Genomic DNA, 20,171 nt, shown 5'->3' on the forward strand with positions numbered 1-20,171 from the left:
TGTGTGTGTGTGTGTGTGTGTGTGTGTGTGTGTGTGTGTGTGTGTGTACACACAGTGAAAAGAGTGCTGGAATTGGCGTCAGAAGTTCCGAAGTTAAACCCCTGCTCAGCTACTTGCTGCCTTTCTGATTTTGGGCAAGTCACTTAAACCTTTCTGGCCTCAGTTTCTTCCTCTGTGAACTGAGGGGGTTGAACCACATGTCCTCTAAGGTCCCTTCCAGCCCTAGGTTTATGATCCTATATATATGTGAACTGTTGTAGTTCGTGTTATTGGGATTGAGCTGTCTGCATGGGAGCCCTCTGGAGATGTTTTTTTTTTTTTGTTTTGTTTTGTTTTTTGTTTTTTCTAGCCACCAAAAAAATTCTCCCAAGCCTTTAGCTGCTCTAAGCAAGTTCTGAGGTTATTGAATCCTAGAATGTCAGGACTGGAAGGGGCCTTAGATGAAGCTTATCTGGCTCCTCTCTTTCATTGAGTAGAGGGAGAAACTGAGGCCCAGAGGGAGGAAATTGTTTTCCCCAAGTCACTTATAATGTGTTAGTGGCAGAGTCAGGACAAGAGTCTTTTGATTACAAGCCCAGCATTTTTTTTTCTCTTTAGCATGCTGAGGAGGTATTAGATTCAGGTAGATCTTGGCAGCCCTGGTAATATTTAAACCTCCTGGCTTAGTACTCTGGAGTCAGCTGTTTGCTCCTCAAAGGGTCCACAGCTTCATTCAGCAGAGGGTACCCAGTGAGCCTCCCTTATGGAGCAATTGTTGATATTGTGGCCCCTTCCCCATCCCCCACTTGTTCTGTGTCCATTGAGCTCTAGCCTTCCTGATCCCATTAAAAAGCTTCTCGTCAGCCTAAGCCAATACCACATAATCTGACTAATTTAAGATACTGGGGCCTATGCCTGGGCTTTAGGAGGGAGAGTGAGAGAAGGAGAGGCCCATGTTATTTGGAAGTCCCATTAACCTTTCAGGGCTCACGACTGCCCCATTCCAGTTCACCCCAGCCTGGGCTCCCCAGTTCACTCCCTGTTCCCTATTTTTAAGTGGCTTGTCATTAATTTCTAGACAGTGTTGACACAGAATCTCAGGGTAGCTATTCTGATTGATTAAGGCCTGTTCAAACAGTATTATCAGTGAATTGTCAAACCTTATCTGTAGCTAGCAGGATTAGACTGAATGTGAGGGGGGGAGGCAAGTAGAGGGAGGCAGGTCTCTACACTCTCCAGAGAAGTCACAGGGCTTGTCCCTTCTGCCCCAATAGTGAGTACATCGTACTCTGGAACCAGGCACCTCTCAGAGTCTGGGCACTCTGCCAAGCAGAGGTGTGATACCGGAGCCTCCTCTGAAGCTGAGGAATGACGATGATCTTAACATGAGGCTGAGGAACTCGCTGAGTTTTGTCGGGTTGAGGGGCCACTGGGCCCTGCCCTAGAGGATGACTGATGTGGGGACCTTTTAAGGCCAAATGATCTACCCCTTCCCCTTAGAGACTCCGAGATTCTTTTCCCAGGTTTGGGGGAGAGTTTATGTTTCTCAGAGAGTAAAAAGCCTTGTCATTGCTGAGGGTATCTCTAGTTCTGTTATACATAACTACTCCTATTCCTATGGTGCTTTCAGATTTACGATGCATATTCTTCCCAATAGACTGATGGAGGTGGTATAGAGTTTTTTACAGAAAGGGAAACTGAAGCCCCAGAAGTTGACATTACTTACCCAAGGTCACACAGCTAATAAGTTGATGAGCCAGGATTCAAACCTAGGTCTACTATTGCAAGTCCAGGCTCTTTTGACAGTACAACACTATGTCTCTATGTACCCCTTTCCCTTTCCCAAGTCTGCTCCCTCCACTCCTATCTCATCCCATTTCTATATTGCTTTAAAGTTTATAAAACACTTTCCCCACAACAGCCCTGTGGGATAGGTGCTATAAATATCATTGTGCCCATTTGAAAGGTGGAGAAACTAAGGCCCAGAGTTGAAATGATTTGCCCAAGATTATAAGGCTAGTAGGTGGTAGTACCAAGACTCCAAGTCATCACCTGACATAGGGAGCTCTCTCACTTCCTCCGGTGCCTTTAACACTGTGTCCAGGACAGGAACAGTCACATCCCCTCCACTAGCAACAGATAGAAATTTTGTACTGTACAGGCTATAGGGGAGGTGGCAAGGCTGTAGAAGGTGCTCCAAGTGCATGTAGCACAGGGGGAAGAGCCTCAGGCCTGGATTCTGGTCCTGGCCTTGCCACTTGCCCCGTGGGAGATCAGGTAAATCTCTTCCCTGTTCTGAGGCTGTTTCCTTATTTGTTAAGTGGGGGGAAGGGGGTTGGACTAGATGAGCTGTAGATGATCTAGGGAACTAGATTAACCTGGAGAAGAAACCCTTCTGTAATCTGTTCTCTGCCTAGTCAGCCACTGAGAGACCTGGGCAAGTGTGTCTTTGGTAAGAAAAAAAACTTACCCCTATTACATAGTGGTTTCCAGTTATAAAACATTCTCATGTGTATTGTGTCATTTAATTCTCACAACTGCCAGTGAAATGACAATGTAAGTATTGTTATCCCTGTTTCACAAATAAGGAGACTGAGGCTCAGAGGAGTAAAGTTGACTTGCTGAAGGTTACACTGTCAGTGACAGCTGGGACTTGAGCCCAGTGTCATCTGAAAATCTAGTCCAGGGTTTTTTGTCTTTATGCCACAGAGCTTTGGTTGAGGGTGGGGGAGGGGAGTTGACTATTGCAAGTATACAGCAGCTGGTAGTCTCATTAGACTGCCCTTCCCAAACCAACCCCCCCCCCCCAGCCACACACACACACACACATAGCTGCCCTCTGAAGTTCCTAAATTGTTTTGATTACACAGTATAGCTTTGTGCTATGAAGATGCTTTTTAAAGGGCTGGGGGAAGCTATGGAATCAGGGAAGCAATACCTGAAGAGTGGTGCAGCCTGAACTGAGTGGAGACTAATCAGAGGATCCATGGGGGTCTGTGGAGGAAATTGGCCATGGGGAGCAGCAAGCCCTGACAGAGGCCTGGCTGGATCCAAAGGCACCCGTCTTCCTCTCCTTCTTGCAGCTTCCTCACCTATTTCGAGGAGCTAAGAAGAGAGGGCCTACTCTCCAAGCCACAGGATAGGAAGTCCTTTCTGAATTGGAGTGTTCCAAGAGGCCCCAAGATGCCCATTAATGAGTACGATTTAAATAGTCAGATAATGAAAGTTTTACACTGGGCAGCCTCATCAGAAGCAAGGCCTGGCCCCTGGCCATCTTCCAGAGGGCTTGGCACAAGGAGAGTCCTATCTGGTGAGGTCCCCCCCTGCCCTGGCTTCTCTCCCAGCTTTGGGCCAGAGCCCTGCAGAACCTTTACCAGTTTATCCACCTGGATTGAAGGGACAGCCCCAGGCCTCCTTAGTAAGGCTTAAGTCAGTAGTCTGTCCCAACTAAGTCAGAAGCCCTTTCTAATCCCCATAACTCTTCCAAGGGATCACAGAATTTAAAGCTAGATGGGACTAGAAGTCATCTAATGCCATCCCTTCATCTTACAGAGGAGGAAGCTGAGATCCAGAGATGTGTTACTCAAAATACCACAATAAGTTAATATTAGTGTCAGAGCCAGAACTCTAAAAAAAACCCATGTTCTCTGACTCCCTATTGAGCAGTCAGGAAAGTTTAATGAACCAGCACATCTTTATACTAGCTGCATGTCCAGCCCTGTCCTGGGTACCATGGAGGGGACACAGAAGAGAAGATATGCTCTCTTGAAGCCCACAGTTCAGTTGGGGAAAAAGATATATGCTCTGAAAACAACATTTATATACCCACAGCAGTGTGGTCATTTAGAACTTAATCATAAATGAATGAGAGGTAGTAAAAAGGAAAAAAAAAAAAACACTCTCCAGCATGTTGGTCAGGAGACTTTGGTTTGAGTCCCAGCTATACCTCCAACTCGCTGTGTGATCCTGAGCAAATTAGTTCCCCTCAGAATCTGTTTCTGTCTCTGCCAATGAACGACTGGACCAGATCACTTTTTAAAATTAATTTATTTTGATTTATCAACAATCACTTCCATAAGCTTTTGAGTTTTAAATTTTTCCCTCCCTCCTTCCCCATTTCCCTCCCCAAGTTGATGTGCAATCTGATATAGGCTATACATATACATTCCTATTAAATGTATTTTCACATTAGTGATGTTGTAGATAAGAATTAGAACCAATAAGAGGAACCACCAGAAAGAGGAAAGAAACCACAACAGAAGAAAAAAATAGCAAATAGTATGCTTCGATCTGCATTCAAACTCCATAGTTCTTTTTTCTTTGTGAATAGCATTTTCCATCATGAGGCCTTTGGAGATGTCTTGGATCCTTGTATTTCTGAGAAGGGTTAAGTCTATCAATATTAGTACCTAACTGATTATGTTATTCCCTTCTTGAGCCAAATCTGTTGAGAGTAAGGTTCAAACAATGCTCATCTCCCTCCCTTCTTTCCCTCTGCTGTAACAGATCACTTTTAAGATCCCTTCCTACTCAGCTATGCTCTTAACCCGTATAGTGGTGTGGAATCAGATCTGGGTTGAAGTATGACCCTGGGCAGGTCAAATAATTTAATCTCACTGAGCTTTTGTTTTCTCATCAGTTAAATGGAACTGATGCTTTCATTACCTAGCTCTTGTTGTTATAAAGAAAGTACTTTGTAAATTTTACAACATTCTAAAAATGTAAGTTGTGGGGCAGCTAGGTGGCACAGTGGCTAGAGCTCCGGCCTTGGAGTCAGGGGGACCTGAGTTCAAATCTGTCCTCAGACACTTGACACTTACTCGCTGTGTGGCCCTGGGCAAGTCACTTAACCCTGACCGTCTCAGGGGAAAAAAATATAAGTTATCCTCTTTACTGTTTTAAATGGGTGGGGAGCCTTGAAAGATTTTTTGAAAACCACTTAGGCATAATTGGGCTGTGTTTTAGTAAAATTAACCAAACATCATATTCAGGATGGGATTGGCGGGGGGGGGGGGGGGGGGGGGGGGGGGGGGGGGGGGGGGGATGGTGAGCAATCCTATCTCTGGTATCAGGGTAATTTTTCTCTTCTTCCTCCACCACTGAAGTCTTCAGTGTTCTACATTCATATCCCATCTCTCCCTTGTTCTTCCTGTGCCTTTCAACCTCTACCATCTGTTTGGTAACTGGAAGACTTTGATTCCTCCTACCTCTCCTTCCTGGGGCTCAGAATTAGGAGATCAGACCCAAAGAGGTATAATTGGCTCCTTCCTATTGGGGGTGTGAAGAAGACAAGCTCTGCCCATTGAAGGCCTCTCTCCATGCCTCATTTTAATATGGGGCCCCTTTGGGCCACATCCTTCTTCCCAGTACCAGGATCCCCAACAGCTGCCAGCTCCTGGTTAGGGAGCTTTTTCAATTTCCTCTGTGCTGGAGATTGAGCTGACAAGAGGCTAGAGACAGTGGCACCAGTGGCTGGGAATCCCTAGATCTGGGTTTCCATCATAGCTCTGTCATTATTGTGTATAACTTTGAGCAACTCACTTCTTTTTTCTGGGGTTCAGTTTCTTCACTGGTTAAGTGACAGCTGAGAGAACTGCAAATCTAAGATCCTGTGACTGGGGCAGCCTTTGGGGTAGAAGGCCTTACTGAACAGACCTGAGTGCTGGTGGGCTCCATAGAGATCCTCTAAGCCAATCCTGTTGTTTAACAGAGGAGAGACGGGTTGCCCAAAGTCATCCTGAGTTAGTGGCAGAGTTGAGAGCCAACATTTCACGTCCTTCATCCCTTGACCCTTCCTCTGCCCACCCCACCCCCACGCTCAACAAGGCATCCTGTAGGAGATTGCTGGAAAGCATGGAAGGGCCAGGCCTCAGGGATCACAGAAGCCACTGAGCCTCTGCTGTCCAGTCCTCCATGGTTGTGGCTGCCTGCATTGACTGCATTCTATTTACTGCCCCCAGCTGGGGACAAAGAAAGGTCTGTCTGCCTGCCTATCCTCCCTTCCCCCATTAAAGGGACCGGGGGCACTTTGTAGCCTGCGCCAGGGAACTGGCTTTTCTTTTTTCTTTTCTTTCTTTCTTTCTTTTTTTTTTTTTGTTGTTGTTGACTGAAGTAAGATGTTTATTTACATGGCTGAAAGAGAGACTCCTGGATCAAATGACTGAGAATAATAAAAATGATAATAATAGCTAGTATTTATATAAATGCTTTAAAGTTTGCAGAAAACTTTACAAATACTATTTGATCTTTAACAACAACTCTGTAAGTTAGGTGCTATTATTGGCCCTATTCTATTGATGAGGATGACTGAGGCAGACAGAGGTTAAGTGACTTGACCACAGTTGCACAGCTAGTAAGTATTCTGTTTGTTCATCGAGATTAATGCAAATATAGAAGGGCAGACTTCTTGGAGATGTGACTTTACTTTTTGGCCACATGTGTTCTCTAAGTGTGAGCAAGCTCTCCTGTGGGACAGTGTGTGGGGTGTGTGTGTGGGGGGGTATATGTGAGAATGTAAGAGGAGACTGTGTTGGGAGGGGGGTAGGATATTTCTGTAACAACTATCCTTGCTATATCTGCTTAGTAAAGACCCTTTGTAAAAAACTAATAAAATCTGGCTTTTAAAAAGTTTTTTTTAATCTTAATTTATTTCACTCTTTCTTAGAAAACTCCTGAATTTCACAGTTTAAAATCCAGGACAGAAACTCTATTGTAACTTACTATAAATGTATCAATCCCTCTGGAGCTACTTCTCCAGTTCTTACTCCCACTGGAAGGCCTGGTCCCCAGAGGATACCTGACTCTTTTTCTCATCTGGGTTCGAGGGGGTAAACCTAAGGCACTGGGGGTTTTCAAGTATTATCACACAGGACAATTAGAAGGCTTGTGGCCATAGTAGAAAGGAGAGAAGATACATCTTGGGTGGGAGGGGTGGTTTGAGTGGAGAAAAGGGGACATAGGAGAGAGGCTGTGACAAGACTTAGGAATGGATGGAATATATGGGGTGAGTGCAAGTGAGGAGTCAAAGAAGACTGGAAGGTTGCAGGCCTGGGTGACTGAGAGGGAACTGCTTTTTCCTTTGTAATAATCACTTCCATTTGTGGGGTACTTTAGAGTTTCCTATGAGGTCTAGAAAAGGCAGGTGGCAGTGTCCCCACTTAGCAGATGAGAAAACTGAGACACAAAGGTTAAATGAATTGCCTGATATCATTACACAGGGTCACTTTCCTCCTCCAGGGCTCAGTTTACTTACCTGTTTGTTGAAGGGTTGGTCTAGATGATTCCAAGCATCTTTCAGTTTTAAATACTATGAGCTTAAATCCTATGAGGTGATTCTTCCCCCCTACAAGACCCTCTCATTGCCCCAGCCTGGACAAATGTCTCAATGGCTTATAATGGCCAACTTCCTCCTTTACTGTTTTAGCCTTTAGCTCCCAAGGAGTAAAGAGGGAACTTTCACAGCCAGTTTCAGGGTCCCTCCTGACTTCTGCATTTAGAGACAGACACAGACACAGGCCGACATAAACACCCTTGTCCCTGAAGACCTCTCAGTCTGTCATCCCATGATCCCAGTTCTCAGCAGAGCTAAGGGCCTGCCTTCTCCATGATCAATTAATCAGCAAGTATTTATTAAATGTGTACTATATGCCAGGGCACTGTGCTGTGTACTGGGGGTACAAGTGCAAAGAATGAAACAATCCTTACACAAAAGGAGCTTACTGGAGGAGACATGCATATATAAAAATATATACAACATAAGTATAAAGTTTATCAGTACATACATATATACACAAAATAGTTAAATAGAAGGTAGTTTGAGAGGGAGTGCAGTCGTAATTGGAGAGATCAGGACAGGTTACATGCAGGAGATGGTGTCTGAGCTGCATTTTAAAGAAAAAAGGACGCTGAGTTAGAGGAAGTCTGGGGAATTGATGAGGATCAGATGAGGATCAGACCCTTGCCAGTGGTCTTTCTTGACTCTTTAGTCCCAGCATTGGTGGAGCCGAACATCCCAGATCACTGGGGACATGGGGGATGGGGAGTGGAAGTAGAAAGCAGTAGGGAGGGAGAGAGTTAGAAGAGATCACATTTCTATCGAATTTTAAAGTTTACAGAACCTAACAGCCCTGAAAAGAAGGTAGTGATTATACTATTATCATAGCCATTTTACAGATGAGGAGAGATGATGGAATTTGTTCAAGATCACGAAGCTGAGACTTAAATTAGTCTCTTGATTCTGGGACTTAAATCAGTATCTTGATTCTGAGTTCAGTGCCTTTTCCGATAAGATTCTCTACCCTGACCTATAACCCTGTTAGATTTAGAGGAAGAAGGGAAAAGATTTTATATGCCATTGTTTACCTTATTTTATTTTTAAATATATTTTTATTTCATTAAAATATTTCATACTTACATGTAAAGGATTTTTAACATTCCTTTTTGTTTGTTTTTTAAATGTCATTGTTTAAAAAACCAGTCTCCTTAGAAGGATTAGAGAGTAGGCATATCTCTCATCAATTCAGGTCCCTGTTAACTGGGAAGCCCATTCTTAGCAGTTATGTTGAGCTAAGACTTTTTAAAAATAATATTTTATTTTTCCCCAATTACAGGCTAGAACAATATTTTAACTTTTTTTTAAATTTTTGAGTTCCAAATTCTATCCCTTCTTCCTTCCCTGTAAGCAATCCAATATAGTTTATACTTGTGCAATCATGTAAAACATTTCCATGTTAGTCATTTTGTACAAGATGACTCTAAAAAAAAAGAATGAAAAAAAGAAAATGAAAAATAGCATGCTTCAGTTAGAATCAATTCTTTCTCTGGAGGGATTCATCGTGAGTCCTTTGGGATTGTCTTGGATCATGGTATTGCTGAGAATAGCTAAGTCACTCACAGTTCTTCATCGTAAAATACTGCTGTCACTGTGTATAGCATCCTCCTGGTTCTACTCACTTCACTTTGTGTCAGTTCATGTAAGTCTTTCCAGGTTTTTCTGAAATCATCCTGCTTGTCATTTCTTATAGTACATTAATATTCCATCACAATCATATGCCACAGCTTGTTTAGCTGTTCCCCAATTGATGGGCATCCTCTCGATTTCCAATTCTCTAGCTAAGACCTTTTTTTTTTAATATTTTTCATATTTCATTAAATGTTTCCCAATTACATGTAAAACAATTTTTAACGGTAATTTTTTAAGACTTTCAGTTCCAAATTCTTCCCTCTCCTTGATAAGACAATGCAGTTTGATATCAATTATACATGTGAAGTCATGAAAAACATTTCCATATTAACCATACTGCAAAAGAAAACAGACCAAAAAAAAAAACCCAAGGAAAATAAAGAAAGTAAAGAAAGGTATGCTTCAGTCTCCATTCAGAGTTCATCAGTTCCCCCTCTGGAAGTGGATAGCACTTTTCATCAGGGGCCTTTGGAAGTGGCTTGGGTCATCGTCTTGATCAGAGTAGCCAAATTGAGCTGATGAAAGTGGAAGAGAAGCAGTTCTCTGTTCAAATGAGGACTGAATGGTCACCTACCAGGAATCCTGGAGAGAAATTAAATAACTAATAAATAATAACAACAACAATATTTACATAGCAATTTAAGGTTTGCAAAGCACTTTACTTGTATTCCCTCATTTAATCCTCACAGTAACCCAGTCAGGTTGGCAGTATTATTAGCCCATTTTATGGATCAGGAAACTGAAGCTGAATAAAGTCAAACTGTGTCACCCTATGCAAGTCACTTAATCCTTATTTGCCTCATTTTCACAGTTGTGAAATAGGGACAGACTTGAAGGAAATAACAAACCACTCCAGTATCTGTACCAAGAAAAGCCCATGGACAATATGGTTCTCGGGGTCATGAAGAGGCCAACGCACTTGGCTGAACAGCAGCATGTCAGCCATTGTGCTAAGCCAGGGGTGGAGAACCTGCTACCTTGCAGGTTCCTCACCCCTGTTAAGCTTGAGGGATGAAAAGACAGAAAAAAAGAAACAGTTCCTGCCCTCTTCGAGCTCATAATCTAATTAAAAAGGTAAAACACAACCATTCCAAGGAGGGATGGGGTGGTCTGACAAAGGCTTCCTGGAGGAAGAGGCTTGAGCTGGGCCTTGAAATATGGGTAGACAGTTCCAAAGGCCCCACAATGAAACATACTCTCCACCTCCAGGTAAAAGAGCTGATGGACTCCATACAGATTGAAAGGCGTGTGTGTGTGTGTGTGTGTGTGTGTGTGTGTGTGTGTGTGTGTCTGTGTGTGTGTCTGTGTGTCTGTGTCTGTGTGTGAGAGAGAAGGGGTGGTAGTGGTAGGTATGTTTAATACCAGAATTTTGTTTTTCTTGCTTTCTCAATGGATGGGAGGGAGAGAATTGGGAACTGAAAAGAAAATCTAATTGAATTTTAAGAAAGAAAAAATAAATTGAAGTATGAGTAGGATTTGGACAAACAGATGGCTTCTGCATGATCAGTGTCAACTTTTCTTTAACCTTACATGTTTTTGGAGTCCTAATTTCCCTTTCCTTAGACATTCAGAGGTTACCCTCCCTACAAAGGTATTTGCATGCAATAGGCAACCCCCTTCCCTCATCAGTACTTAACTGATTGGATTTTGGTCCCCCAGCCCTCCTGCTTCCTATTTCCAGGCTCTGAGACAGCCCCCTGGATTCCCATGTTTCTAAACAAGCTTTTGGTATTTGTACAGGTGTTCTGCCTCAAGAGTATCCAGCTCTGGGGCTTCTCATCTGTCGCTAACTCACTGTTTTCCTTGGGCATGTCACCCTTGCTCCGTGTTTGTAAAACAGTCCACTAGATCATCTCAGTTTTTACCCAGTCTGTGCTTAATAAATGTTTGTCAAATGGAATTGAATCAAATGAAAGATCATTTCCAACTTTCAGACTGGTTATTTGAAGCAATGTGGTGTGATAGGTTAGTCAGAGTTAGACACCTGAATTTGAATCTTTCTCCAAATTTGATAACTGAGAGCAAAGTCTTTTAACCTGTTTATTCATCTTGAAAATAGGAGTGATCCCTACTGGTAGAGTTGTAGTGAAGATTAAATGAAATAACATATGTGAAAGTATTTTAATGCATTTATTATTTTTATTTTTATTATGTTAAATATAAAATGGTTAATTATAAAGCCTTATATATTTTGTCATTTTATATATACCCATGTATATTGTATAGACATTGTAACAAACCAATGGTCTTGGCCTTCCTGACCGCCAGCTCCCTCTCGCTAACAAAATACATTTGACATTTATTTGGACTTGCAAGTAACCAGTCATAGAAATTTAGAAATTAAGACTCCTTGGGACCTTAGAAATCACCTGGTCCAAACGCCTCATTTCATAGAGAAGGAAACTGAGGCATTTACTCAAGGTCACATAGCAAGTTGTTGGCGCAGCCAGGATTTGAACTCAGATTTTCTGACTCCAAATCCAGTTTTGTTTTGTTTTGTTTTCCACGTTTTACTGAGTCATTTGTTGGCATTCTGCCTTTGAATCTGAGTCCCTTGGACTTGGCCTCCACTTTGTGGGTTAGCTGAAGGCTCTGAGTGGTGGCTGTGGGGATATGGGGTCTAAAGTCAGGAACAGCCATCACACCTTACCCACCAAAACTGTTTGGGGAGGGGGAATGTTATGAGGTGGTTTCCTCTGGTTTTCTGTCAATGAGCAAAACTGGGCTGTGGTCAGGAATATTTCATACAAGCGCCTTACAACCTGTAGGGTCAGGAAGCTAAACAAACTGGTATTGGTACCAAACACTCTGACAATAGCATATCTGCTGTTTGCATGGGAAACAGACATAGCTCCAGGGCCAGCAGAGACAGAATTAGAATTTTCTCTTGATTTGCACACCCTTAGCACATAACCCCTACCCTAAATTCCATGTGCATGATGTAGACACCTCCCCCTTGCCTGACATAGTTCATCCCCAGTGTATCACCTCTACAATCACTCTTAGGCTTCTTCTCATCTACATGCACAAATTATTTTCTCACACAAAAGGGGAGCTACCAATGACATAGTTCTGAGGTCTTGGTTGTACCCTAAAATTGCCACCTCTTGGCCCTGCTACCATACATAGTAACTATCTAAAGGGACTCAAGGTCTTTTGTTGTCTAAGACAGTGTGATCTTTGCCCCAACCACTAAACAAGGGTGCCGACAGTGAGTAGAATGCTGAACTTTCAAGTCAGAAGACCATGGTGCAAATGCCGCCCTTGATATTAGTCTGTGTGACCCTGGGGCAAAACATTCAGCCTGTCTTAGTGTAATGATCTCATCTTTGAAATAGGTAACATAACACCTGACTCATAGGATTGATATGTGGCATAAATGAGATAATATAAAGCAGTTTGCAAACTTCAATATACAATAAGAATGTTCGTTGTTTTTATTTTATAAATAAGGAAACAGACCCTAGAAGGACTTTTGCATGAATCTCCAAGAAAGGCTCTTGAGTAAACTGAGGCTTGGGTCTCAGAGAATTGCTCCGAGCACAACATAATTGTTCAGTTCAACAAACATTTCAGAGAAAGAATCCTGGAATTATCAGGAACTTAAAGGTCCCCTCATTCAACCTGTGCCTGAACACATCCAGTGAGGACTCCAGGAAGTTCTTTCCATAGTTGAACAGCTCTAATTAGCAGAAAGCTTGTCATGTTATTGAGCCGAATTATGATTCCTTGTAATACTTCTCCTCTCCCTACCCTTCTCCCAACCCTTCCAGAGGGCCTCATTCTGCCCCTCTGGGCTACTCAGAACAAATCTGCTGCTTTCTCTCCTGGGACACTTACTTTTATCTTACTTTGATAGATGACTTAGATTAGACTTTTATGGAAACAGTAAGAATTTCCAGTGACCCAAAGGGCAGAGGAGAGACACAAAGTAGTTATAAGCTGGTTTCATCATTAGTGGTGATTCACAGGCACAGTAATTAAAAACAAAAACAATTACCATCCAGGATGTGTATGGTCAGAAAATGAGGTGGGCAGTTCATATTGCAAAACCTAGGTGTGTCAGATGAACAGCCCACACACTGCATATAGTATTTACAATTTTTTTTTAAAAATAGGATTGTAGGATATAGAGTCCTAAGGGAACTTAGAGGCTATTTAATGTTTTCATTTCACAGATGACAGAAATGAGGCCCAGAGAATAAATCATTTGCCTAAAGTCACACAGTTCATGAAAATAACAATTCACACTTACATATTCACATTCTTTAAGGCTTGCAAAGCTACAACTACCCTGTGGAGCAAAAATTATTTTGTGTGAGCATTACTGATCCCATTTTACAGACATGAGTAAACTGAGGCTCTTAAACAGCACCCATCCCTCCATAACTATGACTCATACACACAGTGTAACTTAACACTCACACACACCTAACCCCAGTGTATCTCATTGCAGCTAAGTAGCTATCAAAAACCTTTAAGTTAAAGAAAAGTCCATCTGCATGAGGGATTATTGTTTTCCCACCGGGAATTTCTTATATCAATGGATGAAATTAGGGGTTCAGAATTTAAATTGCAATTTTTTTAAAAAAGACATTCCCGATCAAGAATCTCCCAGGATAGGGACATTCATGGGTCATAATCTTACAGAAGTAGAATGAGTCATAAGGCGAGATCAAAGATCAATGGGAAGTATTTAAGAAAGCTTGTTTGATTGATACATCTTAATATCTTCGGGGTTGACAGATGTCTTAGGAAGAGGCTCCAGTATTGGAAGGATTGGCATGTGATTATACAGGAAAGCCAGTCACAACTCTTGAGTGCCTGGGAGTCCCTTACATGCAGCAGTATTCTCTTAAGGAAGATAGGACATTCATCACAACACAGAATCAAACTGAGATTGCCTGAATCTGAGGCTAATATATTTTAATACAACATTAAAATCTACTACAAGTGATGAATAACCACTTTTCAAATAGACCATAAAAGTGATTGCTGATTCAGGGTGTGGTTCAGACTCGATGGAGTCTCTCCTAGCACTGACATTTTCTGATCTGTGGTGCCAGGGAGTTTCCAAGACAAGACAAATTTCCAAAAGTTGCTTCTTTTATGACCTTAGTATCTGGGTCTGTTGGGTCTAGTGAGAGAGCCTGGGTTAGGGAATAGTGGGAACAGATAAAACAGAACACCTGAGACACTGTGCAAGCTGGGTACATCCTTGGGATGATCTCTCTATGCCTAGCTTGGCCTAACTAGGGGCATTAATTGTCAGACTAATATTATCAGACAGAGATGTACTAGGGTGAGGGGGAGATACTGCTAGAGGATATTGCCTTTTCATGGTCTCGTCTCTCCTGAGAACAGGCCCTTCACTGGATTATACATTTGGAAGAGAAGGGACCTAATGAGGGAATTGGACATTTTCTATAATATTCTTCCCTTATTCCCGTATAATCTGTATGAAAATATGTGTGAAACCTGTGTGAAAATAATCCCACCTTCTATGCAAAGGAGAACAGACTCACCACTGGAAGGGACCAGAGTGCAGGGCTTCTTAACTATTTTTGTGTCATGAACCCCTTTGGCAGTCTGGTACAGCCAGTGGACTATTTCTCAGAAGAATGTTTGTTGTCTACATTCATAATTGAAAATTCAGTTAGAGATTAGTGAAAATGAAAGTGCAATTTTTTTTTCCAATCTAAGTTTATTATTTAGCCTAGCCTCTTCATTTCCCAGGTAAGGAAACTAAAGCTATCACAGGAAGTTAGTAGCAAAAGATCCCAATTTTCCCACTACAATAGGTTGAGTGGGAATGCAGTACCCCAATATCAGACCCCTGTTGAAAGCATGTGTTTAAGGCACATACTCCCTCGATTCTGGGCCCCACCCTTCTGGACTAGCCTACCTCCTGCATAGGCCCACACCCTTGGTGGTTACACACTATTCATGCATGAAGGCATAAGAAGACACACCCCAAAGTCTTGATTCCATACCAACCCAGGGACACCTACAAACTCCCCAGATTACACAGTGCCGCAAGCTAGCTTACTGGATGTGACTGTCCAAACTCTTTTCTTTCTCTCTCTCTCTCTCTCTCTCTCTCTCTCTTTCTCTCTCTCTCTCTCCCTCTTCCTCTCTCTCTCTCTCTCCCTCTCCCTCCCTCTCCCTCTTCCTCTCTCCCTCCCTCTCCCTCCCCCTTTCCATCCTGCAGCTCAAGAAGGCTGTGAAACCAGAGCCCACTGTTCCTGCCCACTGGGCACAGCATAGAGAGGGCAGCCCCTGGGCAGCTTCAGCAGCACCAGAGGCAGGATTTCCTGGACACAGCCCCCAAGTAGCAGCTGACTCCCAAGTTCCGCTTGAGTAAAGGACAGCTACAGCTGGGTGCGGGGAGGACATCATATTGAAGAGCAGGCCTCCAGGCCATGGGCTACCCCGAAACCCAATCTGCCCATTTAAGGAAGGTGTAGAATGAGCCATCCCTATATGCTAAGGAAGTGCCAGTGAAATTGAAGGAGTACAGATGTGCAGTCTTGAGAGGAAGCAGCTCGCTGCTCTGTCTCAGGGTTTGACTTCCATGCACTCAAATAGCTAATGGGTATACAATAATAATGCTGATAGGGATGGCTCACATTTGTATCTTGCTTTAAATGGCTTTTCTCATTTGATCCTCACCACAGCCATGTGAAGGAGTTAATATAAATAGCAGTATACCCTACTTACAGATGAGGAAGCAGACTCAGTAGGAAAAAGGTTACTTGCCCAAGGTTACACAGCTTAGAAAGGAGCAGAGTCAGCACTCCAAGCCAGGGCCTAGGGCTCTTTCCACTGTCCACACCTGCCTCTAACAAAAGAGGCTCTCTGCTGGATGTAGCATTTTGATAGTACTGCTCAAATGCTTTTTTTTTTAAATAGTATTTTATTTTTTCCTCAATTACATATCAAGAAGATTTTTAGCATTCATTTTTACAAGATTTTGAGTTCCAAATTTTTCTCCCTCTCCACCCTTCCCTCCTCTCTTCTGAAAATTGTAGGCAGTTTGATATAATTTATATGTGCTATTATAATGTAAAACGTTTCCATATTAGTCACAGTTATGAAAGAAACATCAAAAGGGGGGGAAAAGCCCACAAGAAAGAAAAAAGTGAAAAAGATATGCTTCAGTCTGCATTCAGAGTCCATCAGTTCTTTATTTGGATGTGGGTAGCATTTTCCTTCATGAGTCCTTTGTACTTGTCTTAGATCACTATGTTGCTGAGAAGAGCTGAGTCATTCATGGTTGATCATCACACAGTGTTGCTGATACTGTGTACAGTGTTTTCCTTGTTCTGTTCATTTCACTTTGCATCAGTTTGTACACGTCTTTCCAGATTTTTCTGAAATCTGCCTGTTCATCATTTCTTATTGCACAATGGTATTCCATTAAATCATATACCATAGCTTGTTCAGCTGTTTCCCAATTGATGGGCATCCCCTCAATTTCCAATGTTTTACCACCATGAATAGAGCTGCTCTAAATATTTTTGCATGTGTAGGTCTTTTCCTTTTTTATGATCCCTTTAAGATACAGGCCTAGTAGTGGTATTGCTGGGTCAAAGGGTATGCACAGTTTTATTGCCCTTTGGCCATAGTTCCAAATTGCTCTCCAGAATGGTTAGATCAATTCACAACTCCACGAACAGTGCATTAGTGTCCCAATTTTCCCACATGCTCTCCAGCATTTATTATTTTCATTTTTTGTCATATTTGCTAATCTGATAGATGTGAGGTGGTACCTCAGAGTTGTTTTCATTTGCATTTGTCTAATCAAAAGTGATTTAGAGCGCATCTTCATATGTCTATAGATAGCTTTGATTTCTTCATCTGAAAATTGCCTGTTCATAGCCTTTTTTGATTATATGCTCTTAAAACCTCTTTCAGTACGTTGTCTCCCCCTTCTGTCATGGGCCTCTGCCTCTCCTGGATTGTGTACTCTGTGAGGGTGAGGTAACTTTTAGTCACTTCTGTCTTTGTCACAGGTCCTAGCACAGGGCTCTTCTTACGCACAGTAGGTGATCATGGATTATTTGCTGAATGATTGTCCTCAGCTGGCCCTGATAACCACCCACTCCTCTAAGCATATTTCCTCCAGCTTGTGTAAGGAACCCCAGTAAAGCTGGAGGGTTAAGAGTGAACAGCCCAAGGGTCAGAGCCTAAACTTTCCCTGCTGGACAGTGCTTCCTCAAGGCTTTCCCTCTGAAGCTGTGGTATGGTCACTGAACTATTTAAGGAGCTTGACTTTCTTGAGCTGCTGCCTGATTCAGTCTCTGACAGTATGTAATAATAACTCACACTTCCCTAGTGTTTTAAAGTTTCTGAAATTCTTTGCTCATAACAGCTTTGTGAACATGCTGTCCCCACTTAACAAATAAGCAAACAGAGGCTCAGAAAGCTTAGGTGACTCACCCAGGGTTACCTGGTGACTCAAACTAAGGACTTCTGACTCTTACAATTATCGGTGCTCTTTCCAAAAAAGTTTCTCAGGGAGTGTGGTAGTACTGTGTACTCCCATCTCCCCAAGTGGTACTTAACTCTAGTGATAGGAGAAGTACTGAGCAAAATGGGGGGAACAGTCCAAGGGTCATAGCATGGACTTCCTACTGGACAGATGCTTCATCAGGACTTCTTGCTAATTGATTATGTCCCCACTTCACCCGGGGAAGCCATTGTTGTCATTGTCATCGTCTCCTTCTCCTCTATTAGCAGGAAGAGCCACCCCCTATCCTTATAGTCTCCTGAAGTCCTTTCCCCACTTAGGGGAGAAGGACTGCAGAGGAGGGAAGAGAATAGCCATCCTGTGTGAACAAGGACTTCTAGGAGTCACGGGATTATAGATTTTGAGCTGGAAGGGACCACAGAGATAATCTCGGGCTCCTCGTTTTGCAGGTGAGGAAACTGAGGCCCAGGAAGGTGACACAATTTGCCCAGGGTCACACAGATAGTAAGTGGCAGAGCCAAGATTCAAACCCAGTTTCTCTGACTCCAGATCCAGTATACTTTCGCCTCTGTAACCGATTCCCTGTGGGGAGGGAACTGCGTAGAATGTATAGATACTTCCCTGATCCCTGTGTGGAAAAAGGTTAAGGGGGACAGCAGAATGTTTGAGGGAGGGACTTCAGGAATAGAACTTGGATTTGGAGATTAAGGAAATAGCCCTAGAGTTCCAAACAGGAATCCTTCCCTCCACTTCTCTTCTTACCAGAGTACTCCCCCTTTTTTTTCTCAGTTGCAGGGGCCCTCATCGCTGACTTCCTATCGGGGCTGGTGCATTGGGGGGCCGACACCTGGGGCTCTGTGGAACTACCTGTGGTGGGAAAGGTTTGTACTCAAGCCTGACTACTAGCTCTTAGGCATGTCTTCTGGGTGCCACTATCTTCAGCTAATTTTTTATGAGCTCTTTAAGGGCTTGGGACTATGTCTCCTCTATGGCTGTCCTCCTATAATACCTCGCCCAGGGCCATGCTGATTTACTAGCAGAATGGATATTGGGGGATAGTCCCTGTTTAGAGAGAGGGCAAATGTGCAGAGGCCTTCAGGGCTTTCCAGTTGACCAGGCTTCAGGCAGTAGCCTGTGGCTACAGGAGATTGAAATCTGGATATAGCTCTTTTAGTTTCTTTTCTCTCCTACAGGGCACTGGCTATAAGCCACAGGTATTTATTGAACCCTACTTTTTGCCTAGCCTTGTGGGAGATATCAAGAAGTACGAGCCATGGTTCCTAAACTACATAGGACCCATTAGAGAAAAACACCAGCCATCATAGATTCAAATGACAAATGATGTTTGGTAGGTTAGGCATTCAGAGGCAGGAGAAAATGTTGAGTTAGAATAATCAGGCAGGTGTTTGTGTGGAGGTTAACCTTGAATACTGGGCAAAATTTGAGTAATGGGAGGACACTCTAAGTAAAACATGATTAGAGGTGCAGATGGCCTGTGAATGATGGCTCTGGTGTTGTTGGGGGGAGGGTGGGGTGGTGAGGAATCCTATCTGTTAGATTAACTGAAAATTGGCAATTAGGGGTAACAGACAAGGTTGGTTGGCAATGTTGCTGGGCCTGGGGGGAGCTGCAACCTGGTGCTGATGGTAGGTCCTTAGAAGATGTCTTATCCCTTCTCTCAGGCTTTCATCCGGCCCTTCCGGGAGCATCACATTGACCCCACAGCCATCACTCGGCACGACTTTGTTGAGACCAATGGGGACAACTGCCTAGTGACGCTGCTGCCTCTAGTGAACATGGCCTATAAGTTCAACACCCTAAGCCCTGGTGAGGGGGTTGGGGGTTGGGGGTAAGGTGGGGAAGGGCACAGATTTAAAATAAGCATCAGGGTAAGGTGGAAAACACTTTACTGGGAATCAGAGAGGGAATCACAGAAAAGTAGTCCTTGAAAGCTGGGCAACATCATTAAAGTTCTGGTACCTAGAGCAAATTGTCGAGGTAAGGTTAGCACAGTATGGAGAGGAGGCAGAAACCCAAGGTTATCCCAAGGCTGCTTATGTCCTCATTGTTACTAATCCCAGGCATCCTTCTTGGTTTTGTCCCCAGGCAGCACATGAGCATTATGCCCCAGCAGTGTCCATCCCCATGATAGGACATTGAGACTTGTGAGGTAGAGTGACCCTTGCTCAGGGAATAGAGAAGAGATCATGCTTCCTCCTTGCTGTCCTCTGCAGATGCCCCCATGTTGGTGATCTGGGACAAAGCCCTAGTCACCCAGTGTTAGTTATGGTTCCCCTGGGTAAGGTGTGAATAATGGGAAGAAGACCAGAGGGCATCCTAGGTATAGAGGACATGCTAGGGAGCACTGAGATGGCAGTGAAGGTGGTGCTGGAGGGAAAATGGAGTCCCCAGTCTTGGGATTGAAAGCCTGCCCCTACAGTTCTCTGTCTGTGAGACAAAGTCAACATGGCGGTAGGAAAAGAGCACTGGACTTGAAGTTGGGAAAGACCAAGGCTCAGATCCCATCTCTGACATCTTCTGGCTTTGTGGCCATGGGCACATTGGCATTCTGAGCCTCAGTCTTCACATCTGCTGAAGTGAGGATTATACTTTGAGAACTTGCCTCCAAGAGTTCACATGAGATCAAATGAGGCCATATATAGTGCAGGGGTGTGGGTGATTATCATCATCTCTTCCCACCTGTCACACACACAGAATGTAAACTCCTTTAGAGGAAAGACTGTCTTTTTATCTGTA

The 20,171-nt window shown here is 43.3% G+C and overlaps 1 protein-coding gene across 1 annotated transcript in view; it reads left to right on the forward strand.

Annotated features, from left to right (window-relative positions):
* LOC114035135 (transmembrane protein 189-like) overlaps positions 1-20,171 on the forward strand; it is a 40,567-nt gene that overhangs the window by 17,210 nt on the left and 3,186 nt on the right. The window contains exons 3-4 of the mRNA XM_027851128.1: positions 18,204-18,295; positions 19,097-19,241. Of these exons, the coding sequence (XP_027706929.1) occupies positions 18,204-18,295; positions 19,097-19,241 (237 nt within the window). The remainder of the gene's footprint in view (positions 1-18,203; positions 18,296-19,096; positions 19,242-20,171) is intronic.

Source organism: Vombatus ursinus, unplaced genomic scaffold, assembly GCF_900497805.2.
Source record: "Vombatus ursinus unplaced genomic scaffold, bare-nosed wombat genome assembly UNPS02000580.1, whole genome shotgun sequence".
Lineage (NCBI taxonomy): Eukaryota > Metazoa > Chordata > Mammalia > Diprotodontia > Vombatidae > Vombatus > Vombatus ursinus.